The sequence below is a fragment of the Diadema setosum genome, chromosome 11 (assembly GCF_964275005.1).
Source record: "Diadema setosum chromosome 11, eeDiaSeto1, whole genome shotgun sequence".
Lineage (NCBI taxonomy): Eukaryota > Metazoa > Echinodermata > Echinoidea > Diadematoida > Diadematidae > Diadema > Diadema setosum.
Window position 1 is genome coordinate 28,217,838 of NC_092695.1, and position 26,173 is coordinate 28,244,010.

The following is a 26,173-nucleotide window of genomic DNA, read 5'->3' on the forward strand; positions in this document are numbered from 1 at the left end:
TTCATCACTGAGGGATCAAGAAATTCACAAGGAGTGCATCGAGTGTTTAACACCAGTGCATGACAAATCAAAAAGTGTGCATCTTCAATATGTGTTTGCATCGTTAATATCCTAATTTCAATACTGCATGAGCTCTGGATGGCGCCCAGCAGGGATACCAATTCCAGCACCAGTTCCACATCAGCATCACAACTCTGGAGTTCTGACGTGGAAAGGAAGAACACACAGTTGTGGGTAGTGACGTGCACTGCCATTTGTGTTTTTCTTTGCATTTGTGATCGCGATTGAGGCGTTCTTGAAAGTGAAAGGATGAGCAACATGTTTTACCAAGTCGACTTTGGACTCTGACTGTCATGGCGCAGTGGTTCAGAACTTACATTCCTATTTCAATTGCTACTCCTTTATATTACGTCCCGTCCTCTCAAGCTTGAAAACCTTATTATGAGTTAAATTCACTCATTAACAAGTAATGCTTTTACACTCTCAGTATGTTCATCCAATATTTGTTTGAGAGTCATTCATTAAACAATAATTGTATGGCTATCACCCATATCACCTGCATGTGATACAGCATGTACATGGCTATAAAATGTGTGTATTGATAATTACATATATAGTATTATGTTCTCTTGCCAAAGATCTTTATTATCATACAGAGTGGAGTCACGTCTCAGGAAGGTTGGGATATTGCTGCATGGTGGAATTAGAGAGTGTGTTTGTTGTGCAATTAATTTACATGCTAATGATATATATTATATAACATCTTAAACACATAACCCAGAGTCTGCCTCCCAACAGTGGTGATCCCGACGTGATCCAAAAGAGAATCTATACTCCACTTGATAAAATGACTTTATGCCAATGTTGTTGAGAACCACACACGCACCTATTTCAAGTGTGATTCATACTATCTAAGCCAATTCTTGTCATGAATAAGGCTAAGATTCGAAGCCTGGTAATTTCATTTCATGCTTACATATATGTACACTGTATTGGCTGCCTGGTAAATTCGCCAATCAGCGATTATTAGCTAATACGCTAACAGTGTATCACATATTGTTTTTGTCAAAATCTTCCTTGCTTTTTTAGGTGATAAGCTAACAGCGTGTCACCTGTTGTGTTTGTCAAAATCTTCCTTTCTTTTTGATTTTTATCATTCTTTATTCTTCTTTCTTTCTGCCAAATTTTGTGGGGCATCCAGTAGCATCTCGATGACACTGAATCCAACATTCACTGAATCTAACTGGTTTCCAGTCAATCTCGATCAGTATCAAGGTGATGCGCATGAGTCAAATTTGAAATTTTGTGCTCACATCTGCATGTAAATATACAGTAGTGAAAAAACATGCTTTTTTTTAATTTGACCATAACTCCTCAAAATGCATGGGAACTCTGTTTTCATTACATATTCCAAAAGAATATGAGTTGTAAATTAACATTCCACGTATCCATATACCACATAAATTAGCTGATGTCATCATATCATTACCTGAAATGAAAAAAGTGTAATTCAATTTCTTGAAGTACTGTTTCTGATGTTCATTTGCGGGTATCACTGTAATTTTTCCTCAATATCATCCTAAATTTGAATATGTTGTACTTTGGACAATTGTCTTTTGATTCAGTGTCACCGTTTTTCAATTTGATGATTCATCATATGGAAAATTGTGGTTAAATGCAAGTTTACGTGTTATGTCTATGGGAGGTGATTTTTTTCCCCAACCATGCATTGCCTTGACAACATTCTGGAAGCTACGAGTATATCTTTAATTTTGCTCTATTTCCTCTGAAAACCAAATATATACCACTTAAACAACAAATCTTCGTAAAAATTTTGTGCCTTTGAATGTTGATCAAAAGCCCACATGAGGGTGAAAATATCAAAATAAATCTAATTTGTGAATGAAATCAAGGTGTAGAAATTTCTTATTCTTCTGTCCTGTGTAAGCCTAAATGTCACAGATTTGAGTCAGGCGAGCCATATGGCTAAGTTCGTAAGAGCACTGCCTTTGACACCAGAAGACTCACTTTCAAGACCCGCAGGACGCCATTTGTGTGTGTGTGTGTGTGTGTGTGTGTGTGTGTGCATGTGTGTTTTTGTTGAGCTACACTGCGATGTCATTCACATCAAACTAATAACACACCCACATGCAATTTCCAATTTCCTTTTGCTTTGTTTTGGAGGTTAGGGTGCTTCTATTGCTGTAAAATTCTGTATGCCAGAAGAGTTTGACCAACTAATCGTATCATGTAATAATGAAAAGGTGATACAAAGCAACCTTGGTTATGAAATTTGGGTCAAAGTTCATATCACAACAGATATATCAAATGGACAAAAACGCCCCTTAAAGTACTAAGAATCCTCTTAGATTTTGTTCGTGTCAAAGGCATCTTCCGTAGTCTTGGAAATGAGAATTAAGGAATGGAACTTCTCAGATTCAATATGTTGCTGCTTAGGAATATAGTGACATTTAATGTTGTACGCTATATTTCCTTTACATGTCGATATCATTTCTTTCTTGTTCAAAGAAATACTGAGCTAGAAATACAGCTGTACAGTGTATAGTGTACAAAGCTCATTTGAATTTTTTGAATGCCAAATTACAATCCAACTAGCTAAACATTGATAGTCAATCAGAGCTCCAAGTAGTTATGGTAAAGTGCCATCTGAGATAAACTTTTGATAGAGGGTGAGTTCATTCTTACTAAGGATGTCTTGACTCAGTACTTCACATTCAAATGCACGTACAGGCAATCCAGTGTCTTTGTTATGAATCTAAAGTACAGTCAAACCTGCCTACAGTGGCCACCCAAGGGAGGTGAAGAGAGTGGCAGTTATAGACAGGTGGCCATTATAGACAAGTTATCCGACTTTTTTGTGCATTGCTTACATGTATACATGTATCATAGTTGTATACATGTATATCTGCAAGTGATTACATGTGCATGTGTGTATACTTAGATTATGCAAACATGTGTTTCATGTATTGAACACTGCTGGTGTTGATCAAGTTGTTGCACAGTGTACAGTCATGAAGAAAGCTTTACACTAGTGCATTTTTATGACTGAATGAGTGATGAATGCAGTGGTGGTGATCACTGAACGTTGCCCTGTATGACTGGCATGGCTACAAAGCAGAAAAACAGGCAGAATTATTGGCTTGGCTGTGGCTTTGTGTGGGTCTGTGGCCGCTATAGACACGTTAAAATCTACCATGGGAAACAAAATTTGTGGCCGCTATACACAGGGTCTTTAACACAGCTTTCTCTTGGAGGGTCAACTTTCAGTGGCTGCATATGGTAGGTGGCCACTAAGGCAGGTTTGACTGCATTGTAATATTGCTCTGGGGCTGTTGTCAAATGACCCTGAAAATAATATTGAAACAAATGCACACACACATAGTACAATACAAACACACACACACACACACACCAAAAAATGCTGTGAACTGTCACACTAAGTCTTATAGATTCTGTGTGCAATTTTTATAGGAAATTTAATCTGTGAAGAAAATTAAGGGAAAAGGGGAAATGGATTCCATTTGTACTTACTGAAAGCTATGGTTTTACTGCATCTTGTATGCTCTGCACAGACATTTGATGGTTTAAATTGAAATACTGACCTCGAAATTGTTCAAGTGTGTACTAAAATCTATGCTGAAATATTCTTATCACCACAGTATGTGGCGTTGCGTGCATATGAAATTTCATAGCATTTCAGCTCTAAAAAGTCTAATATACATTTGCTTCATTTATCACACCCAAGGTCATAAATTGTCGTTATGTAGTTTTCTTTTTCTCTTGTTTCTCTTCCCTTTTCTCTAAGTTTGTTCTTGGTATATTGTCACAGGATAGGGTGGTATGTGTATATCTACATAACCCGTCTTGACTCAGCATGCACGGACTGAGTTAATTGACTGTAGGCCATATGGAGCATTCCGCTATAAACCTTTTTGAAATTTCAGTCAGTTTATTGTTTGATCCAGGAACGGAGTTGTAGATGAGCTGTACTATTGGTAAAGAGGTATTTCTTGCCACACCCTGCTGGGTGTAGTGCGTACAAAAGGGGTTCTGTGTCGTTCTGCCTTGAAAAAGGCCAAGTTTTACTTTCATCTTGGGTGTTTCACTGGTAGCAGTACACTGTAGGTGATGTGTACTGTTGGCATCTGGGGCAGTATAGAACATAATATCATGCTAAAGTCACCTTTAGTTATGTGGTAAGCATTCAATTTGATATCGTCTTTCTTCTTGTAAGGCAATAACTGGTGATCGACTAATACAATATGTTATGACACATTGCACTGGTAGCTTATAAAGGGAAGTTAATGCACAATGCAATCACCGCTGCATGAATCCTACCATTGATTTCAGAGGCGAAATTTAGGTATCCCTATATAAGGGTTAATTGCTTTTGAATTAATAAGACCAAACTTAGTATTTAACTCTTTCGATTTTTAACTGCACCTTTTGAAGATGTGTCGATTATGGTCGAAAAATAGTATAAAGTCAGATCAAAGAAGTTACCATTATGAGAAGTAGTAATACCCATAAAACTTCTTCAAGAAAGTTTTTTGGGTTTAAAATACAATGGCTAAAAAGTCATTATTTTTTGCTACTATACTGACAGAAAGTTGATTTAGGCAAGCAAATCATAACGATAATTATGATAATGATACCTCACAGAAATAATGTACAGTGTAAATAGCCTACAATGTTAATAACACCTTAAACAAGCAAGTATATCATAATGGCATAACATCTGACAAGAGCAATGAAAAAAAGACTGCAACATTAGACATTGCTTATGTTTATCACAACAAAGCATTAAATACACTGTGTGTGAGAAAAAATAATCTGTGTTTGTGGTCAAGGCAGAAGACTAGAACATTAAGCACTTTTACCGTTTAGCTTAGAAAAGCATTGATTGTATGGATTAGATTTATTAGACAGGACAAGACAAGACTATGACGAAATGATTTGTTTGCTGTAATCAAAATGCATGAAACAAACAAAGTTAATTCACTCTTGTCACTGCAGGTGATCCATTTACTTGTATTTTGTCTTCTTTCAATTGAAAAATTGCCTTCATATAGAGAACAGCAATTTTGGTCGACACACCTTTCTCTTTCCTCAGTCTGTAGGCAGTTTTGGCTAGCTTTCCTCTGGTGATTTTTATGGCCAGTGGCAAGTCAGTGTGGACTGTGATTCCTTTCCCTTCAAGGGTAGGTGGGGAGGGAGTCGCGTCAGAAGCTCGAGAAGCGAGGTCAGCCTGGCGTTGACGATTCCTAAAAAGTCGCTAAGATTCTGTTTCTGTCCCTATGTATACAAACTTGGGGATGACGGGGTTGGGTTGGAGTGGGCGATCCCGGTCAGCCTGGTCTTTAGCAACCTGGCCGAGTAGCAGTCGGTGAGCATTCACTAAGATAATGTTGCTGGTGTCATCTACTACAAGGCTGAGATAGGCAAAGATGTCCAATAGAACCTGGAAGATGTTTTCACTCCGTTTCTTCTCAATGCTTTGGAACAAGAGGTTAGAGCGCCGGTTGTACAGTTCCATAGCCATGAGATTTTCCTTCAATTCTGCTACTTCGGATGTCATTTTGCTTTGAATCTCAGGCAATCGCTTGTACTTTATTTCGATGATTTTGTCGGAATTCGTAGTTATGGAAGCTTCTATTTCCGACATTTTCTCTCCTTCTCTCTGATTAAGGCAGCCTCAATGGTAAGGGTGTTGAGCTTAGTGCAGAAATTAGCAGATGATGTCTGTAATGCTGTGTTGAATATCGGCAAACGTAGGCTGACCTTGACCTTAACCATATGCACTCAAAAGTTGATAGGCACAGCTTCGTCCACTCATACATACACATACCAAATTTCAGTACGATACCACAAACAGTTTTTAGTTTAATGTGCTGTCCACAAAATTCATTACGGATGGACGGACAACCTGAAAACATTATATTTTTATTAGGACAGACCTCCTTTTTTTTGGATATCTCGGCCACATTTGTATTTTCATTATATAAACTTTAAATTCCTCTAAGAATCATATGCTCTTTAATATTTCATTTAAGAAGTTTCTAATCATCTAATTATTGTGTGATCATATTTTTAACTGAATGTCACATGAAGGGCAATCAACCAATCGGATAGCTACATTCTTTTTAGGTGCTGTATAACAGTGAATACTGCATGCCTAATGAACAAGGCAGCTGTGTTGCATATCACTGAGATACTCACCAGGACTTTCCTGTGTTGTGGAGATTGCCTCAGGGGTGAGAGAGACTCCTTGGGAGTGATAGAGATCTAGAAGAAATCATGTACAAAGAGATTGATAAGTCTCAAAGTGTAGACATCCTATTGCTCTGCTTCCACCACTAACAGTGTGTCTGAGGTAGCAGCATGGGGCAGAAAGCTGAGACACAAAGAACCAATATCACCAACATTCTTCCTTAAAGCCATTCTTTGGGCCACAGTGTGAGGAGAGCAAGGTGATGGATATACAGCTTTACTATTTCTTGTGGCATATACCATCATAGGCTTTGGGTACAATCTACTGTTAATCATTTCAAATTGTCAGTTCATGATTCTTCAACCTATCAGCTAAAAGTTTTGACTTTAAAAACTCAGAAATATTGTCATCCATACTCTCCTGCCATGACCCAACTCACACAAAGCAGCCACATAAAAAAAAAAAAAAAAAAAAAATCCACTGTTTCCTGAAATTTTCCTGAAATTGTCAGAATCGGTATCTGAATATCTAAGACTTATTTGGGTTTACAAACAATAATCTCTAAATTCATTCTTTCAATAATGGGTAAGAGCTTCAAAGCTACAATTTCTAATGTTTGGCTTCTTTGTCATACCAAAATATCTGAACATTATAAAACATTAATGACTGGCATGGAAGAAAATCGTTGTATATCTTACTCAGCTTATTTTTATTGTTTTATCCACTTATGCATACTTGAGCATGAGTACAAACTGTATGTGCAATTAGGACAGTAATAATGTATACTCTAGATGTAGTTTTGAGTGGTTCATAGTCCATCAAATGATCAACACAATTAAGTATATCTACACGACACACACACACAAAGAAAATGATACTGACTTAATGTTATTTTGATGGTGATATCAATCATAATCCCACCTTAATTTGACCGAGAGTCTGCCCAGAGAAGTCCATGATGTTATACCAGCCGTCCACGCACTTGATGCCAGCCAAAAGTGGTCCAAGGTCTACTGAAGTGAACCCTAGGACTCTATCCCCCGTTGCATCTAGGCCGGCAACAGGTATGAAAAGCAGAGGTCAGTTATGACAGTCATTCACTGCAAGTCATTCTCAGATGAAATACTGTGTGACATTCTCATGCCATGAGCAATAACACACTTATTTTATTTCATGTCTGGCATTGAAGGGCAGTGGACCTCTTGCAGACGTAGCATAGTGCAATTGAGGAACATGTCTGGGATTATCACATTAAGCACGTTTTCAAACAATAGCTGATGCTAAAAACAACATCATTTTCAATGACAAAGAAGATGGATAAATACACTTCATCTTTTTCATCACAAAAGATTAATTCTTCATCAGTTTAGTAATGAAGTTACAGATATTTGTCCCTGACCTTTCTTGCACTTATTTTTTTTTTTTCAGCCAAAGCTACAGGTACTTCCAAAGACTTACTCTCCAGTTTCCCCTGCTGACTTCATGCAATAAGAATTTCATTCTGACTTTGTTTTGCAACCCCCCCCCCAAAAAAAAAGAAATATATATATATATATATATATATATATATATATATATATATATATATTCTACAGGAAATAGTATTACATCTTCACTATCTTCACCAAAAATGTTTTCCTAAATAGAGATGTAAATTTCCTTATGTTCAGCACTCTTGCTTACCTTGCTTACTTGAAACTTGGTGCCATATCTTGAATATCATGCTCTGTTGAATGAAAATAAAATCAACACAAAATGATTGGTATGATGCTGATGATGATACAAACGGGACAAAACTGCATCAAAAGACATGGTTCAACGCAAATCTTACGAAGCTGCTTTTTTACTCTGGTTAAAGTCATAAACAAGGAGACTAACTCTGTAGTAATGCAGCAGTTGCTGTTCATCCCAGCCCATTGTCCTTAATCTATCAGTATCACACGGTTTGATTAACAAATGTCTGATGTCATCACATAAGTGCTTTGCAGCTTTGATGAAATGTTTTGTGTTGCGTAGATACAGACACTAACACCCATACACACATACAGACACAGGCACACGCACACACTCATACACATACAAACTGAATTTCCGCATGGCATGCTATCATTCTGCATAACACATACTTTCAATCCTGAGGAGTTCCTACTCCTCATCTGCTGTTTAAATAAATCCCCCAAAAACCCAAATGCAAGAAACAGTATTGGTACCTGATTATCCAGCACCTGTGGACTGACAGCTACATCCCTGGTGTACTGCCAGCAGGGGCTGGTGGAGTCAGGAATAGTGGGCGTGGCAGCAGGGGATGGACCAGCTGCAGACTGGAAGGTCACATAGCAACAGGGGCGGAGCATGTCAAACCTGGACAGAGGAGGACAGACAGAATATCATCACATAAGATCAAATCAGCTCTATGCATCAAGAAAGTGAAAACTGCATATCTCTGAAATCAATGCAAGACAACGTGACTGGTGATGTATGCATAAGAATAAAATGATTTACGGCTCCCTTTGACCTTCAACCCATGACCCATTCAGGATGAGCTCATTTTGCTTCAACACGCATTTCCCATAGACACTTGCCTGAGCATACTCGGGACTCGTCCTCAATGGGTTATTCACAACAAGGCTGTGCATTTACACATAGATCAAAGCACGCTCACATGTGCCAGTCCACACTGAGATGTTTCTTACTTCAGTAGTTGCAAAATTGTAATTGACTGGAAATATGCAGACTTTGACTTCAGAACTACCAAGATCCCCCAGGACGACTTCTGTTAAATATAAACTGCTACGCCAAAAGAGAACTGCAACTGACCTACCACACGCACACAAATTTGGCAGTTGAGCTAAGGATCACAACTCTCCATTACCTTGTAGGGTCGGAGAGGTCAGAGAGATGCATGGCTCGTTCAACCACTACAGTCATCCAGACTGGTCGGTTCCTCCTCTCCTTCTCCTCCTCCTCTTTTCTCTTCTCTTCCACCTCTGATTTCTCCGTGCCCTGTCCTTCGTTCTCGCTCTCTTCGCCAGCGGGCCTCGCCCCTCCTTCAGATGACTCGTCTTCAATCTCATCAGCAGGTGGATGCTGAAAGAAAACAAATTATGTGCCAATTAAGGAAACAATAATTCAACTATCCACATACATGCATCGTACACACATGCAAGACTAGAATCTAGATATTTGGCTCACAGTCAGTGTTGTAAAATGGAAACTTGAATAAGAAATATATGCAGGAGACCATAATATATATCTTGTGCATGAGAGATTCATTTCTTGAGATGACATAGATCAATTATGAAAATGCTTCTCGTTTTGTTTTCATGCAGTCATGGACATTAGATGACATTACATTTAATCCTTGCAATATCTTTTTCTAAAGACAATGGCCCAAAATTGAGAAAGGTACTATAAATTGATTCAACAGTCTGAATTTAGTCCATTGACTAACATCAGTGTAAAATTGACATAACCTGCACATGCAACAGAGGCATCTGTAAAGTGTGTGTTACACTCTGCAATGTGACAGAGTATTGCAAATCTCTTTTACGACTGACAGCAAGTATTAACAATTGGTAATCAGCACACGGCATATAAAAACAGAGTGTTTATCAAACTCACCCTAGTTACTGTTGGCTTGCTTTGGGTCACCCTTAAGCCAACGTGGGCTCTCAGGCACGCCCCACCCATATCAGCACAGCCTGGTTTGAACAGCGGGTACACACCACTGGTGGGATGGCAAGGGAAGGGGGGATGGAAGGAGTAGAACAAGGTCATTAATCACAAATGAAATTTCAGTGAGCCTCCATGAACGTGCATTATAAAATTAGAAACTTGTTCTCATCTTTGCACATGACAACCACAATTCACAAACTCCCATAAAACATAATACAATCAGCTTAATTTTACATTACATCTTGATACTGTCAGCAAATCTGAAAATTAAACCATTCAAACTGATATCATTAAGATGTTACATATCACTTACACACTGGCTGATAAACATTTAGACAATGAAGTGTGATATATGTGCAAAACACAGATACATATTCTTCATGAATGACATTGAATGACCCACAATCAGACACAAAACTCTTTCGTTTAAATCATCAAAATTTTGAATGCATAAGTCCATGGCAAAACAAAAGCACACTGAATCCCAGTGAACACAGAATATGCTCAACAGGAATCAGTGTTACACCCAACAATGACATGATAAGAGATTCTCAATTTCCTGTCCTGGAAAAAAACAACAAAAAAACACATCACCACCAACTCACCTGACTCTATGCCTCTTGACCCTGCGATGACACAGAGGTGAAAGGTCAATGTAGGCACATCCAACCAGCCTGTCCCGGTGGCGGGGTCTCATCTGAGGCTCCTGGGCCAGCTCAGGGTTGTAACTCAGCCACACCTGCACCTCTAGCTGCTCCTCACGCAGGTACCTTGGTAGTCACGACAAGGCCAAGACAAAGTATTTGAGATCCATATATCCCTCTCTATGAGATTCTCACCAGAGAATCATGGAAATCTAATGCTTCAAGCAGTTCAAGTTTGGACACAAGGCTAAATATATGTTTGATAAGCTCTCATAAACTGGGCTGAAATATCGAATCATTCAAACATTCAACATTTGCGTTCATCTATTATTCGTGAAAGAGTAATGTGAAAGGTACCCCACATTGCACTTATATAATACTGTAAAAGTGGTTATTTTCAGGCGAGTAATTTTTTTGCGCTCAGGCGGTTAAGATGAATTTCACATGTTTTTGATTCTGCAGAATCAGGACATTAACTACTGGAACATTTGCCATGCAAAAACATTTGCATGCTTTTATACTCTGATTTTATACGCTAACATCTGGTTGCGGAAAATGTGCGAAAAATTTCTACACTGTGAAAATTTCCACTCTTACAGTACAGACTTTGCCTATATGCATGTACAGATAATTTCTCACAGCTGAATTTTATTCAAAGATAGTCTAACTGTGCCATTCTTCGGGGAATCTCAGAAGATCAAATCATTTCCATGTGATCAAGATAAAGTGATTAGTATGGAGGATTTTCCTGAATACAAGCATCAAGAGTGTCAAAACTCACCAGGCAAAGGGCTGTGACCGTTTGGCATGGATGACCTGTGAGTGTCCAAACTCTGCACTCAGGTGACCGTCGTCTGTCCGATCTAGGTAGCACAGCTTGGAGCAGATTGCACCTACGTCGCACATGGGGTAAATGTATTTCAGGAGGGTTTCTTGAACGGATTGGGTATAAGCATGAGAACAACTTCAGTTCTAATATTCTCAGCCAGAGTGAGAGGAAGATAAAGTTATTGAACAAGACGTCTCTCAAGAAGAGATGACAGCACACGTTATCTCAGCCATTGCATACTACTTTAAAACCTTTTTTATCTTAAAAACTGCAATTACACTGCATTTACAATGTTAAACCAATGTTCAATACCAACATAAATACACTCTGAAAAATTGATACGCTTGTATAAACAATCTTAACTTAGAATTGACAAACAATACAACAATTACAAAATCCATTAAAGTGTATTTATGCCCTCTTATCTAAATTTCCATAGAAGTTTTCTGTTTATGATTTAAAAAAAAAAATTGATAAAATAAATCATTAAAATGAAGAAAACAGTGAATACCTGTGAAAGAAACACAAGGGCCAAGCATTATGCATTCGTTTGCACACCACATGATCGCCTAACAATGAGAATTCTTCTCTGTCCACTGAGTGGTCAGTGCATTCTCTCACCTCTGTCATAGAATTTGTATCTGATGTAGGCCTTGGTGTGAGGGTCAGGTTGCTCTTGACCAGGTCTGAGTGAGGACTGGACGGGGAACCAGGCAGTGTCCATGTCTACGGTCACTTCACAGACGAGGTCGCTCTCTGCCAGGTGAGGTTGATGTAAATAACCAAAGAACACAGCTGACGTAAATCACAGGATATGATGGCAAAATTGGCTAACTACTTCAATTTCTACATTTCTTAAAATTAAAGTACACTTTTAACTTCTATCAAAGAGCTGAACTATCATCCTAAACTTGAGAAAAGAAGTTGAAAATAAGAGGGAATACATGCAAATAATGCAATGAACAGGGTAAAAAAAACAATAGTATTGTCTGCTGTGAAAAGTACTGCCTATTTGCATAACTATAATGGGGCAGAGCCTGTTGGCCACACCTACCTTCAATAGGGAATACATGCAGGTAATACAATGAACATGGTAAGAACAATAGTATCATTGTGTGGTGTGAAAAGAACGGACCATTTATGAGTTTATGATGGGGCATGGCCTGTTGGCCACACCTACCTTCAATACGGAATACATGCAGGTGATACAATGAACACAGTAAGAACAATAGTATAATTGTCTGCTTTGAAAAGTACTGACCATTTATCAGTTTATGATAGGGCCTACTGGCCACACCTACCTTCATCTCCCTCAGTCCAGACCTCCTCCATGTCTTCCAGCACCAGTCCCTCTGGACTCCAGCCCACCTTTCGGCCGGCGTGGATCACCTTCTCACGGTCACTGGCGTGGCCAAACTTGACCGAGAGCTCGACCCCTCCCGCTGCCACTCGGTTCAGCAGTCTGGCCTGCTGGCGGTGGTGGGCCGTGTCGCTGTCTGTGTCGGGGTGTGTGTCAGGGTGTGTGTCGCCCCATCTGTCGGAGGGTGCAGCCTCCCATCCCACAGGAGGAAGGGTGAGGGGATGCCATCCTTCGATTCCTGGAAGAGGAAACGGTGAAATACTCCTTTTGGTTCCTTTAGACTTTGGACTATTTCTAGGTATCTATTTTAGTTTGAATGTGTTCTTCTTACTGGTATTCTGTCAGCTTATCATCTTACGGGGTTTAAGGCAATTACCCCCTGGGCAATTACCCTGGACCTTTCCCCTAACTCTAACCCTAATCCTAATCCTGAACCTAATCCTAACCCTAACCCAAAATCTAACCCTAAACCTAAGGCTAACCCTAACCCTAATCTTTACTCTAACCTTATAACTAACCAGTATACAGCCAGGGGATAATTGTCCAGGGGGGAGGGGGGGGGGGTGGGGGGGAGCAACTGCCCTGATACGACCTTACGCTTTACTTTGGAATTAAAAAAAAAAAAAGAACAGCTAATTTAGTGCTTGTGAAAATAAGTAACATTTCTGAGTAATCTGCTGCATTGATACATGATCCATGCTTCCCCAGCATGATTTAAAGACTGCTTCTGCTGAGACTGAAATAACTACCGTCATGTACTGACCTGTTCGACTTGCAAGTAGCTTGATGAGGGGAATAGTTACGGTGCCAATCAACACATCTCCAGTTGCTGCTACCACTCGATGGGCCAGCACGCCCCTCCCTGCTTCTCCACGGGGTAGGGCGTGGTCTACATAATGGGGTCTGTCTTCAGTCATTCCTGTTCAGAAGATATACATCATTAAAAACATCCTCGACCATCGTAGAATTCATTCTCAATTGTGCCACACTCAACTCGTACCCATCTAATGAATAATCACTATCATGTGCCTTTGGAATGTATTCATTTGTAGGTGTCCCATTCATCCTGCACTTGCTGCCTTGACAAAATATCAATGTCATAGTCTTGCTCTTTATTTGATTTCCTTTGAATTAAACTGACGCTGGTCTTGGCTGTTTATCTGTAAATCTAATCGGGAAGTTAATGCAATGGTGTTTTTTTTAATCATTATCATCACACGATTGTATTGTCTCCTGCAAATGCTGAGTAAACATATCTACAATCACCCAAACAAAAAACAAATCAAAACAATGACAAGGAATACTTTTGTTCTCCACTTCTTCGACATGAACAATAGATATGCTTATTTTAATTAATAGATATAAATAGAAAAAGAGACATACATGTCACGAATCTGACATGCAAAACAGTGAAATCCAAATCGATGAAGATAAGTCCTTGTTGGAAAGGTACAAAAAAGAAAGTTTTACTGAACATTATGCAACAATTAAACTTTAGATGAACATTATGATAACTTATATCTCTCTGTGATGTGGGATTTTGAGAGTGGCGGATGTACAGTATACATGTCACTCTCAGTGCAGTGATCTATCACCATCTCTGGCATCACTCTCTGAATTGGTCATGGCACCGAGCAAATCAATGACCAAAGCTGAGAAGGCCAAATGAAAGTCTGTTCTGAGTTCTTCAAGAGCAAGAGAATCTATCAGAAGAAATGAATTTCAAACTCAGACACTTTAAGTTTTGTCAGAGGTTCAATAAAACAGTGATATAGTTACTTGATACCACAGATTTGCCATCTTAGTTGCAAAAAATAAGAAATAAAAAAGTAAAAAAAAAAAAAACAAAAAAACTCTGACAATCCCAGTGGCTACTGTGATGAGGACTTGCATCTTGATATTGGGTTCACTTCCTTATCTATCCACCTGTCTTCCTATCACCAATCCTCCTACCTTCTCTCAATCCGGGCACCTGGTGCCACACCTGTAAGATGAGGTCAGCTGTCTCCAGAGCCTCAGCCAGACTTGACATCTCCCCCTCACACTCGTCTTCCCCGGGGGCCAGCAGGAGAGGGCAGGGCAGCTCCAGAAAGTGGTTGAACTCTGGGCAGAAGCTCCTGGCTATGGTGCGTGTCACTCGCACTTCCTGCAGGGCAGAATTCATCATTACAATCGACCCTGTCAAAACATTGCTAGCTTTCACTACTAAAATCATTTCTGAAAAATCATCTACATTTCAATCGTCAAGAGGAGAACATCATGAGTGAGCATCATCACAAGAAGCAAGACACTGCCAACTTTAGCTCCAAGTTTTGAGTGGCGTAGCACATGTGAACTAAAGACTGCTGACACCAGTCCTGCTGCTCTGCTTGTATTTGTTCAATAAAGGTCACAATCTGCATGATGGTGGTCAAAAATGGACTTCAAATTGTACTAATAGCCATGTAAGCTCTCTGTATCTTCCTGCCTTAAAATACATGCATACATATAGCAGGGCTTAACACTAGCGGTGGCATGTGGTGGCCCAGGGTCACTAAAAATTGATGTCGGGCTACCAAATTCTTAAAAAGGGCTTTCTTCTGATGGCCCATTGGGCCAACTTTGATTTAAAATGCATTGTTACATTGTGATCGTCCCTTCTTTTTCTTGTGCAATAAACATGTTGAGCTTTGTGCATAGATTTCAACCATGACTACACCACAACTGGCTTCAAATAACATTGACAGTTATTCATACAGGTGATACAAGATGTACCAAATGTCTCCAAATATCATTTCCACACACAAGGAGGTCATACAGTACTCATTTCACTTTTGTTTGGTTCGATTTTGGTCTCAGTGTACTCACATCTTTGGCCAAGAAGGATAGGTGTAGTTTGATGTAGGAGTTGATGCCAACCTGGGCTGGGTACTGCATGCTGGTGTCGTAGCGTGATAGAGCAGCTGCAGCAGTCTGCATTTTCAGTCAAAAAGACGTGATTGAATTGGGCTGCTGACAAGCTCACAAGCGAGAAACCAATTGCATTCTAATCAATTCTACTTTGATTCATCATTCAAATGTTTTGTAATAAATAAAGTTGTGCACATGCTCTTTTTCAAGACTCTGCTGACAGGACCAGTGGGTATTGTAGTGTTGTAATTCTGGGATTGGGAGAACTGAAGATGCTATGCAATATTGGGGCTGTCAGAATACCGCAAAGCAACACTTTCTCTTTTTGTTAAAACTGTGATGTCACTGGGATACATGCTGCAAATTTTGCACACAAGGTATAAATATACAGTAAGTGACACTTTAGCATAAGTTCCAGTGTCTGCACATTTTGAATTTATTCTTTTCTCTAAATACAGGGAAAAACAACTTGTTACTTTTTTTTTCATCCCACTTAAATATAAAACAAGTATTTTATGAACGAATTATATTTTGCTAACTCTATGAAGCATATTGTACACTTTCCTGTCTCCTTTACAAGGACGACGGATTTGGAAAAATAAATACTAAAAACATCAAAATATCAAACCAGACAGTCAGGGCAGCAAACTTTAATGACTAACAAAAGGGGTCATTGGGTAGTATTTAGGAATAACATGGACATGTTAGTGCTATCAACATTAAAAGAAAAGTATGTACATGCTATAGCTAACAAAAACACATATTGCCAAAATGCTTGTAGACTGATGTCATATTAGGCACTCACGAAAACTGATATAATCAGAAAACAGAATATTCATTCTACCAAATTTCTAACAGACTTCAAGCCATGGTGACTACAATCAAAACATACAGAATGATGGCAGATAGAGCACTCTTTTGTCGGGTAAGATCATATTGCAGTAAACTGAAACAAATGTAAGCTTAGAAATGTACCTTCAGTCCACAGGCCCTGTGTATGGTGACAGCCAGCGAGACATGGGGTCCCCCACTGGCCAGTTTTCCCCCTGCTCCGCTGGGCTGAGAAGGGGTTGCGTTCCGTACAACAGTCTGCCTGTAGCTCACTGTTACATCCAACAAGCCTCCATCTTGCAGCTGCTGCTTGCAGAGGATAAAGACCATTTGTTCCACTAGTGCACTTTTCTATTAATATCATTCAAGTTCTTTTCAGTTTACTTAAAGAGCACTGCCAGGAAGAACTATGCTAAGTGACGGCTAACACCACTCAATCAGCTAAAAAATTCCTACCAACCACATGGAAGGACAACATTTATGCAATCTTTTGCCAGGTTGGCATTTTGAACAAATACATCATTTAATGCAATTTATGAAATAAAGAATGATAGTTTCCGGTGTTCCCTTCACAAAAATCATAGCAACACTGCAGATATATCTTGGGCATGTGTTTCTAGAGCAAAAACAGATGTAAACAGAACAAAAACTGTGTGTAGCCCAATGGTCCCCATCAATGATTTAACAGGCAGAGTGGCAAACAATCAATAAATCACTCAAATATATGTCATAAGATGATTAAAAAGTCATTTCACTTTTTTTTTTTAAAGTGTAATGGGATGTAAAGAGATATCATTCTCGGCATGCACTGATATGTGATTTAAATAAAAGGTATCATAACATAGATTAATTTCAAATGACTACAAGATTTCTTGAACATAAATTCCTGCTTGTAGTGCACAACTGCGCACCACAAAAAAAACAACAACAAATGAGCGCCATGTGGTACTAATCTTAACTAGTAAGTGGTCATGTTAGAATTTGCACTTTTTACTCATATGCATTACATATGTACAACAATATATCACCGCCATCACATATATCATACTACATTACCCTCGCCATAACCCATATTACTGTCAATGCCCTAATGATGGCTGTCAGCTCTGAGAATTAAACATAAGTTCAGGTCTATGTGAAACTTTATAAACCACAAGCTGATGATCACACACTGCATTTATTCAAGAACGCAGCATACCTTGGTCCTTGTCTCTTCCGAGCCTGCCGTCGGCTCCTCCTGCTGGGAACGGAGAGGAAGAGAGAAGGTCTGGACGCTGGGCTCCCCTCTTCTCTGCATGGTTACCATGGCGCACAGCTTTGCCAGCGGGAGGGATGCCTAGGATAACACAAAAATGATTCGTCATCAGAAGTCAAATGTTGAGTGATTTTTTTTTTTCTCAACACATTGGCTCCGAGATATTGTGACAAACTAATGATAGTTGCCACACATGATAAATCTAATTAACAGAAACCATGGATTAGGACAGTAGACAGATGTTTTGGTGAATGGTGTATATTTAGACATACAATTCATTACTTACTCTTGATAAAAAATCTCATTCAACTAAATACAGTCTTTCCTATGAAACACATTTTCTAAAGACCACAGTTGATATTTTGGAAGCCATTTGAATAACAGGACATAGACAAAGCACTGCAAACATTCCAAAAGAAGATGCTGAAAATATTGAAAACATGAGATGTAATGTTGATACTGTGTCTGCTCATATTGTATTCTCATTCTCATATTGTATCCTGTATCACAGCAAGTTACAACCAACCAACTAACCAACCAACCAACCACCCACCTACCCACCCACCCACCCACCCACCCACCCACCCAACCACCCAACCACCCACCCACCCACCCAACCAACCAACCAACCAACCAACCAACCAACCAACCAACCAACCAACCAACCAACCAACCAACCAACCAACCAACCAACCAACCAACCAACCAACCAACCAACCAACCAACCAACCAACCAACCAACCAACCAACCAACCAACCAACCAACCAACCAACCAACCAACCAACCAACCAACCAACCAACCAACCAACCAACCAACCAACCAACCAACCAACCAACCAACCAACCAACCAACCAACCAACCAACCAACCAACCAACCAACCAACCAACCAACCAACCAACCAACCAACCAACCAACCAACCAACCAACCAACCAACCAACCAACCAACCAACCAACCAACCAACCAACCAACCAACCAACCAACCAACCAACCAACCAAAAAACCAAACAAACCAGACACAATGATCTTCAGTCACCTTAGCAATGACCTGGTCCCTGACATTGGGGTAGTAGAACCTGCACCACACCTCGAAGGGGATTCCCCCGGCATGGCCGCTGACACCTGCGCATGCTACCAAAGAAATGATGTGAGTAGAGAATGGCCATTATCTCTGGTTAAAGGGAAACCACATCAATCAAAGATGAAAACTTGTTTTAAGGTCACATATTAACATATGACGAGAAACTTCATCCAAAATTTCTTCATGGAAGTCTTACAAACTGAAAAAAAAAAGAAAAGAAAGAAGAAGAAATTTAACAGCCATCAGTGTTTCCTGACCATAATATTTTCATTAAGGTGCATTACGGACCAAAACCTTGGTACACATTCTGTAAGAGTGTTTGTCTTTACTTTTCCACAGATGTCAGTGGTTTCTTTTCTCATTTTTTTTTTTTTTTTTTTTGGGGGGGGGGGGGGAAGGGAACCACATTAATGATTCAGCACTATTGAAGTAAAAACAAAGATGCAAACTCTGTGGTACATAACTTCATTATTATGAGATACAGTGTGGGATCTGTGTATGAAGTGATGTACAAATGTAGGAGTCTTGCAATTCACACCTAAGATAACTTCTGTGCATCTGCAGTCATTTCTGGAAGCATGCTCAATTTCAAGATTTACAACAATGTGTCCAAAGGACAGAACAAGGCGACACGGGCGGCGCAGCGTCCCAGGACCTACCTGTGAGAAGCTCTCTCTGCACCGGGCAGCCCTGAGGCAGGCTGATGCGATGCCTGCACACGTCGTTGAAAGTAGGGTCAGGGATGCACAGCGTGGTGGCGGTGCGGTGTGGCCGCAGAGTCAATCCACCTGACACAGACAGTCATGAAATATAACAGTGTTTGTAAAATACGGAAATGATTGACAGTTACTTACAGGGTTGTATCTCCATTTGGGAACTGCAGACTCGAGACACGATTCATCGGTATCATCGCTTTGATAAATAGGTACTGCGTAGCTGAGAAGGGCGTTCACAACGTAACTTTGACACGAACATCTTCCTGGTTCTTTACAAAACAGTACATTTCATGTAAATGTGTAAGATTATTACTAAGCGCTAAAATTACAAAATAAGACACAAAACTGATATAACACTACAGAAATGATCACGTACCAGTCCATGGTTACATATATAAATAATGAGAAAAAAAAAAATGAATGCTGCATATCTCTTGATTATAAAGGAGCACCATTTTTTTTTTTCCGGTGAATGAGAATTAACCATCAAATGATTCCTAATCTCTCCTAAGATCCAGCTTTTCCTGAATATAAAAGTGATGAACTCTTCAACCTGGTAAAAGTTCACTAATCTTAAACTCCAGTACTTCTGTCTATCAACCAATTCTATCAAGATGCCAGACAGGAATCTAGTGTAGCGTATTTGTATTCTCAATTTCATCAACTTTCATGTCAGAATATACGATGTCTTTATTGCCTTCTTGATTTTACACATATCTACAGTAGTTAAAGTGACAACCCCATCCCCCCCCCCCAAAAAAAAAGGTGTAGTAAAAACAACATGAAGACAAGAATAACACGCTCAAAGTGAGACTTGGTCATGGTTTGGTACTGGTATTACACGATTGCATAGGAAGGTATGGTAAGGTGCAGTGGTACATACCATCATCGTGGTGCAGGACTGCCGTGTGATGATGCTGATCCAGCTCGTACTGACTCTGATGGGGGAAGTGGTACTGGACAAAGCAGTCCGCCTCCCCCCACACCGACCCCTCCAGCTGGGGGAGTCCCTGGATCCCTTCCACAACCACCTCAAACACGTGCTCCACTGACAGGACAAAACCAACAAACGGAACAAAAACCTTCAACCAATCAAACGAATTGACAACTTGCACCGCTTTGAATCATGTTTTTGTTTTCTTTTTTTGATGATGGACATACACTATTAAATTGAACCAATCTCTACAATAGCATGACATCCTGGACTAATTTCGCAGTAAGCAACTACGATATCTTTATGTCATTTTAAAGCAACATCCTTAAGTGAATAAAGATGATTTCTATTCCACTGAGTTACTCATAACAAACAGGTGTGAGGTATTCATAGTAAGAAATACATACACATGATGCCACCATTTAGAAATATACCAGAAAATTGATTAAAGTTACCACTAATCACTGCTATCACTAGTTTTCAAATAGTATGATCTCTATTGATAATTCAGTGAAATTGTCTGTAATGTTACTGTTTTTTTGTTATGTTTCTTTTCGGACATGATGCCGTTATGTAAGAACACTTTTGGTTGAAACGCTATTATTATCTACTGCATGATTACAGATGTTCAATGTTAAAGACAGTTATCATGGAGTCAGTTATTACTCATTGTATCACTGTATCATATGTATTTTTTTCTTCTTCTTTTCATTACAGTTATTTTGGTTTTGCATTGTCCTTATGTTATTGTTTTCTAGTTTTCTTGTATGAATAGCACCAGTGCGCTTAGGAACACCTGTATAGAGTGTTATATAAATGCTGTTATTAGTATTATTGTTATTATCATTATTATTATCATTATTATCATCATCATCATTATCATCATCATCATCATCATCATCATTATTATTACTATTATAGAGGAAAGTATGCCTTCCTGGAGAAGAAGAAAGATTCGAGTGTTTCTGGCATGCTAGATACTTGCTGACCGAATACCTTCCTTCAATGATGCACAAGTATTTTTCTTTATGTGTAGTTTTCTTGCATAAATAGCACCAGTGCGCTTAGAAACACCCAAATAAAGCGCCATATAAATTCAATTATTAATATTATCATCATCATCATCATCATCATTATTATCATTATTAAGTATCAAGGAAAGGAAAATTATTAAGGAAAGTATGCCTTCCTGGAGAAGAAGAAGGATTCGAGTGTTTCTGGCATGCTAGATACCTTGCTGACCGAATACCTTCCTTCAATGATGCACAAGTATTTTTCTTTATGTGTAGTTTTCTTGCATAAATAGCTCCAGTGCGCTTAGAAACACCTGTATAGAGCGTCATATAAATGCAATCATTATCATTATTACTATTATTGTTGTTATTATTATCATCATTAGTACTACTACTACAACTACTACTACTACTACTATCACCATCATCATCATTATCATAATTATTATTATTATTAGAGAGGACAGTATGCCTTCATGGAGAAGAAAAAAGACTCAAGTGATGGTGGCATGCTAGATACCTTGCTTCCTTCAATAATTTGCAAGTACGAGGAAAGTGGATATGCTTTTTTACGAAGAGATGAATATCTCTTCATAAAAGTGTGTGGTGCGGTAAAGGAGAAGGTGAAGGGGTTTTCTTTCAACAAGATTTGCATTCTTTTGGACCTTTGTGGACTTGTGAAACGTGTTGTTATTATGTAATTCCATCTTGCCTATGTCTTGCCGCAAAGACTGAGGAACGATTTTTGGAAAAACTTCTAGAGAATAAAACAAATTGTTCAACAAATTGTACATGTATGTGTGGTGAAACTTTGCGCAGTCCCACGTGTTGCTATTCATGTTGCATCTGCTCGTTGTCTCTCTGCTATGAGCTTGTCTACATATGCACATGTACGTCTGCTATGGCTGCCATTCTTCTTGCCTGACTCTTTTCTTTCGATATCAGCAACAATGCCTCAAAAGTCAGTGTCAGCACCCTTGAAAGAGATTCTTGTGAGTAAAGATTTCCTTGGAGGCATTTCAGATGCCGCAGAGCTCGGCGAGATAATGGACAGGCTCAATCAACAAGAACAACACTTACACCAAATTGAAACTGCAGCAAAGAACACGGATCAAGTTGTGTTTCAACTTCAACAAGAGATGCCGGAAACATGACATGAATTGTCAACAAGGTGTGAGAAGCTGGAGTCGACTATCACTAATCATGGATCTAGAAAACAACTGTGAAACCAAGGACAATCAGATTGCAGCCCTGCAGAAAGACCTTGATGGCAGGAAAAACCAGAGGGGAAGACTCACCGCCAGCATGGATCAGCAAAATCAGTATTCAAGAAGAAACAACTCAAGAATCTTTGGAGCACCACTTGAACAACCTGGAGAAAATACCAATGCCATTGTCTGTGATGTAGCGCGACGAATAGGCACAGACCTCAGCTACATTGATATCGATATTGAACGTAGTCACCGTGTGGGGAAAACAACAGACAACATGAACAGGAGTCACGAAATCATTGTGAAACTCTGCTCCAACCACGTGCGCCAGCTGCTAATTACGAACCATTGTAAGCTGAAAGGCTCAAGCATTTCAATCCATGAAGACTTGCCATCAAAGAATCTCCAGCTGCTGACAATGGCCGAGAAAGAAGACAAGGCGACAACTGCATGGTCTTCCAACGGACACAGCCGAACACTTGATAACCTGGGTGGCTGGCTTGCAAAAAAATATGATTTTTACGTAGGTACCATGCACAAGGAGTCTTTTAGAACTCATACCACATTTTGATATGATAGCCACAGATTTATAACCATATTCATACAAGGTCTTCTTGGTTACCCTGCCATTTCTTGCCTTTTGCATATCATCATCTATCCTGAGGTAGCAGCTACACTGCCCGACTGTTGAATATTCTTTAAAATTCTAATATACATGACCATCTTGGTCTGTATATTTTGTATTTTTTTAATGCTCCTTGTGGCTATGCATTTTTTTTTTTAATTACTTGTTTTACATTGTTCTATATTTGGTATAGTTTTATGTTCTTTGATGTGTGTGTGTGTGTGTGTGTGTGCATGTGTATGTGGCTGTCTGTGTGCTTTCAAGGGGATGGCTAGTAACTGATCAGTGGGAATCAGTGGGAATGCTGGGGGATGATTGTTCCAATTCTTGTGGGATTCATTTAAGAGTACATTACATATCTATTGTTGAGTGAAAATTATTTGTTTCAGAATGGTCTCAAATTAAAGTAACGTGCAGTTCAATGTTTCCAGGTTAGCATGTCTGTACAGTGTCGGGGCGATCGTTAACGGCCCCATTAATGTACAGGCATTATCCTGGGTTTTAAATTCCTCTCTTTCCAGAAGTAGGCATTAAAAAATGTAGATAAGAATTATAAGACAATTAAAAAATGTCAGTACAGTCTTCTTTTAAATAAGGAACTTGAACTTGAACTTGAGAGTATGTAAAAAAAAAAATTGAAATTGAAGTTCTCAATAGATTCAAGATCAAAGTTACAGTTCAGCCAACTTACCAACACTATTCTGCTCCACAGTATCATCATCTGTGTGGGCTTGAGCTCTGAAAAGATGGATGTGTCCACCACTGTTAGGTATACATAGTAATCTTTGTTCATTGCTTTGTCTACTTTCTAAATGTTCAAACACTTGAGCTTTTGCCGATTTAATTTTCAATGACAAAGACAGAGGGTGATGCAAGGCAAAGCATGAGGATTTATAGCACACAATCACATTTTAAATACATGTCTCTTCTGGTCAGTCTGGATAGTAATGATGATGACAATAACAAATAACAGTTCTACTGTGTTACACCTGTCAGAATTGATGCCCCTGGCAAGACATGTGAGAGAAGATACGTAGTATCTGGGATGAGCATTCACTTATCTGAAGATGACTAGTCTGAGATTTATACTCTGTTAAGTGTAAGTACAAGACTAAAGAAAAATGAGATACACTGTAAGATAGGATGAGAAGGGTTGTACTAAATTATGTGTACACAGCATGTGTTGCATCTTGCAGGCTCTCATGCGCCGAGGGTATTGGTGACGATAGATACGGCGCATTATATACAAATGTACTTTATCATTATCATTATTAAGAGATGAGAGTTTGAATTGAGAACATGCAATCTGGAGCTCGTGCACATAAGCCAGTTTTTGAATGAAGACTCTTATTGTCACAGATGCTCAGATTGTGGTGGTAGCAATGATCCCACAGCTACCTTTCTGCATAGTGTAGCGGCCTCTCAGGCAGATCCGAGGTTGTTCGTCTGATGGACTTCAGTCGCTGCAGGGCCAGGACCTAAGCGGAGGAGTGAGGGAGGCGGAAAGCGGATTTGGTGTAGAGGCTCATCCCAATAGATGGCTATTCTCAGCAAAAAAGAATATAAGGAAATCCTATTACCAATAAACAGTGGTTCATTCAAATCAATGATTGTCAATCAGTTGCAATAAAAAGAACAATGGACCAGTTGGATCTTTCATGTGGTTTCAACAAGTTTCAAACATTAACCCATTGAGGATGGGCTGATTTTGCTACAACACCCATTTACCATAAACACCTGTCCGAGTATACTCTGGACCAGTCTTCAACAAGTTAATGATTTCTTGCAGTTCCCTCAAAAATGAAATAATAAGAATATAAATCAGCTGGAAAAGAATTTTATTGACATTTCCCTTTTACATCTAAGTTTTCTTTTACAATTCATATCAAATCTTCTAATCATTTGTGAAAGAAATGAATAGTCCCACATCATTAGTTCTATGCTAAGAACAATTTCTCTCAAATTTCTGCTGAAGATATAGAAGTATCAAAGGTATTTTCACAAAAGAGGCTCAAGATTATTTTGAAAAACAAATATGTTCCTCCGAACAACAAGAAGAAAATGATAATTTGGGCCTAACATTGCAACCTCACCCCCTAAAAATAGCATCAATAGTAGCCTCGCTTATCAACATAAACGACAAACCTGCTGCTGAGATCCGAGGGCAAGAAGAACGGTCAGATGTCCACACTTCTGACCACTAAAAGGGTCAGTGATGGGCACCTCATTGTCCACTGCTACAACAGGATACTTTGGGTACACAAGATAAAATGAAAAGAAAAGATAAGAAAAGAAAAGAAAACAAAGAAACTCCAATGTTAATAAAAAGTAATTCATTCCATCTTGTACTTCATCATAAGTGGCTATTCCGTAACACAGCTTTGAACAGCCTTTATATCACTGACACCACTACTACCGCAAGATGTACTACTACTACTTCTACTACTACTACCACTATTACTTCCACTACCACTACCACTACCACTACCACTAGCACTACTACTACTACTACACTACTACTACATTACTACTACATTACTACTACATAGTGTACTGCTATTCCTACCACTACTATAACTATTACTGCTACTTCCACAACAACTACTACGCCTAGTAATCTTTATGATAATTATGTGACACGACAAGGGTCTAATATTGTAATTCTGTCCATTGGTGCCTCCTCAATATGCAAATATTCCTGCACTGAGAGAAAAGAGGGAAAGAGGCTATACCCAACCTGTGATTTGAGCAGTGTGCCGGCAATCCTCTGGTCTCGGTAAGACATGTAGAGCTGATGTAACGGAAGCTTGGCAATGCCTAGTAACTGTGAACACAATCGAGCAACAGAAACATGAGACATGGCAAACCATGTAAAT

At 39.2% G+C, this 26,173-nt stretch overlaps 1 protein-coding gene across 1 annotated transcript in view; it reads right to left on the reverse strand.

Annotated features, from left to right (window-relative positions):
* Positions 1-26,173, reverse strand: part of LOC140235392 (C2 domain-containing protein 3-like) — a 55,640-nt gene that overhangs the window by 10,565 nt on the left and 18,902 nt on the right. The window contains 22 exon segments of the mRNA XM_072315419.1: positions 6,241-6,306; positions 7,154-7,281; positions 7,916-7,958; positions 8,443-8,593; positions 9,105-9,289; positions 9,854-9,959; positions 10,513-10,677; positions 11,333-11,444; positions 12,002-12,136; positions 12,676-12,978; positions 13,504-13,659; positions 14,694-14,886; positions 15,588-15,692; positions 16,605-16,763; positions 17,659-17,796; positions 18,754-18,848; positions 19,458-19,586; positions 20,398-20,562; positions 23,989-24,035; positions 24,696-24,775; positions 25,443-25,547; positions 26,035-26,121. Coding sequence (XP_072171520.1) covers positions 6,241-6,306; positions 7,154-7,281; positions 7,916-7,958; positions 8,443-8,593; positions 9,105-9,289; positions 9,854-9,959; positions 10,513-10,677; positions 11,333-11,444; positions 12,002-12,136; positions 12,676-12,978; positions 13,504-13,659; positions 14,694-14,886; positions 15,588-15,692; positions 16,605-16,763; positions 17,659-17,796; positions 18,754-18,848; positions 19,458-19,586; positions 20,398-20,562; positions 23,989-24,035; positions 24,696-24,775; positions 25,443-25,547; positions 26,035-26,121 — 2,853 coding nt within the window.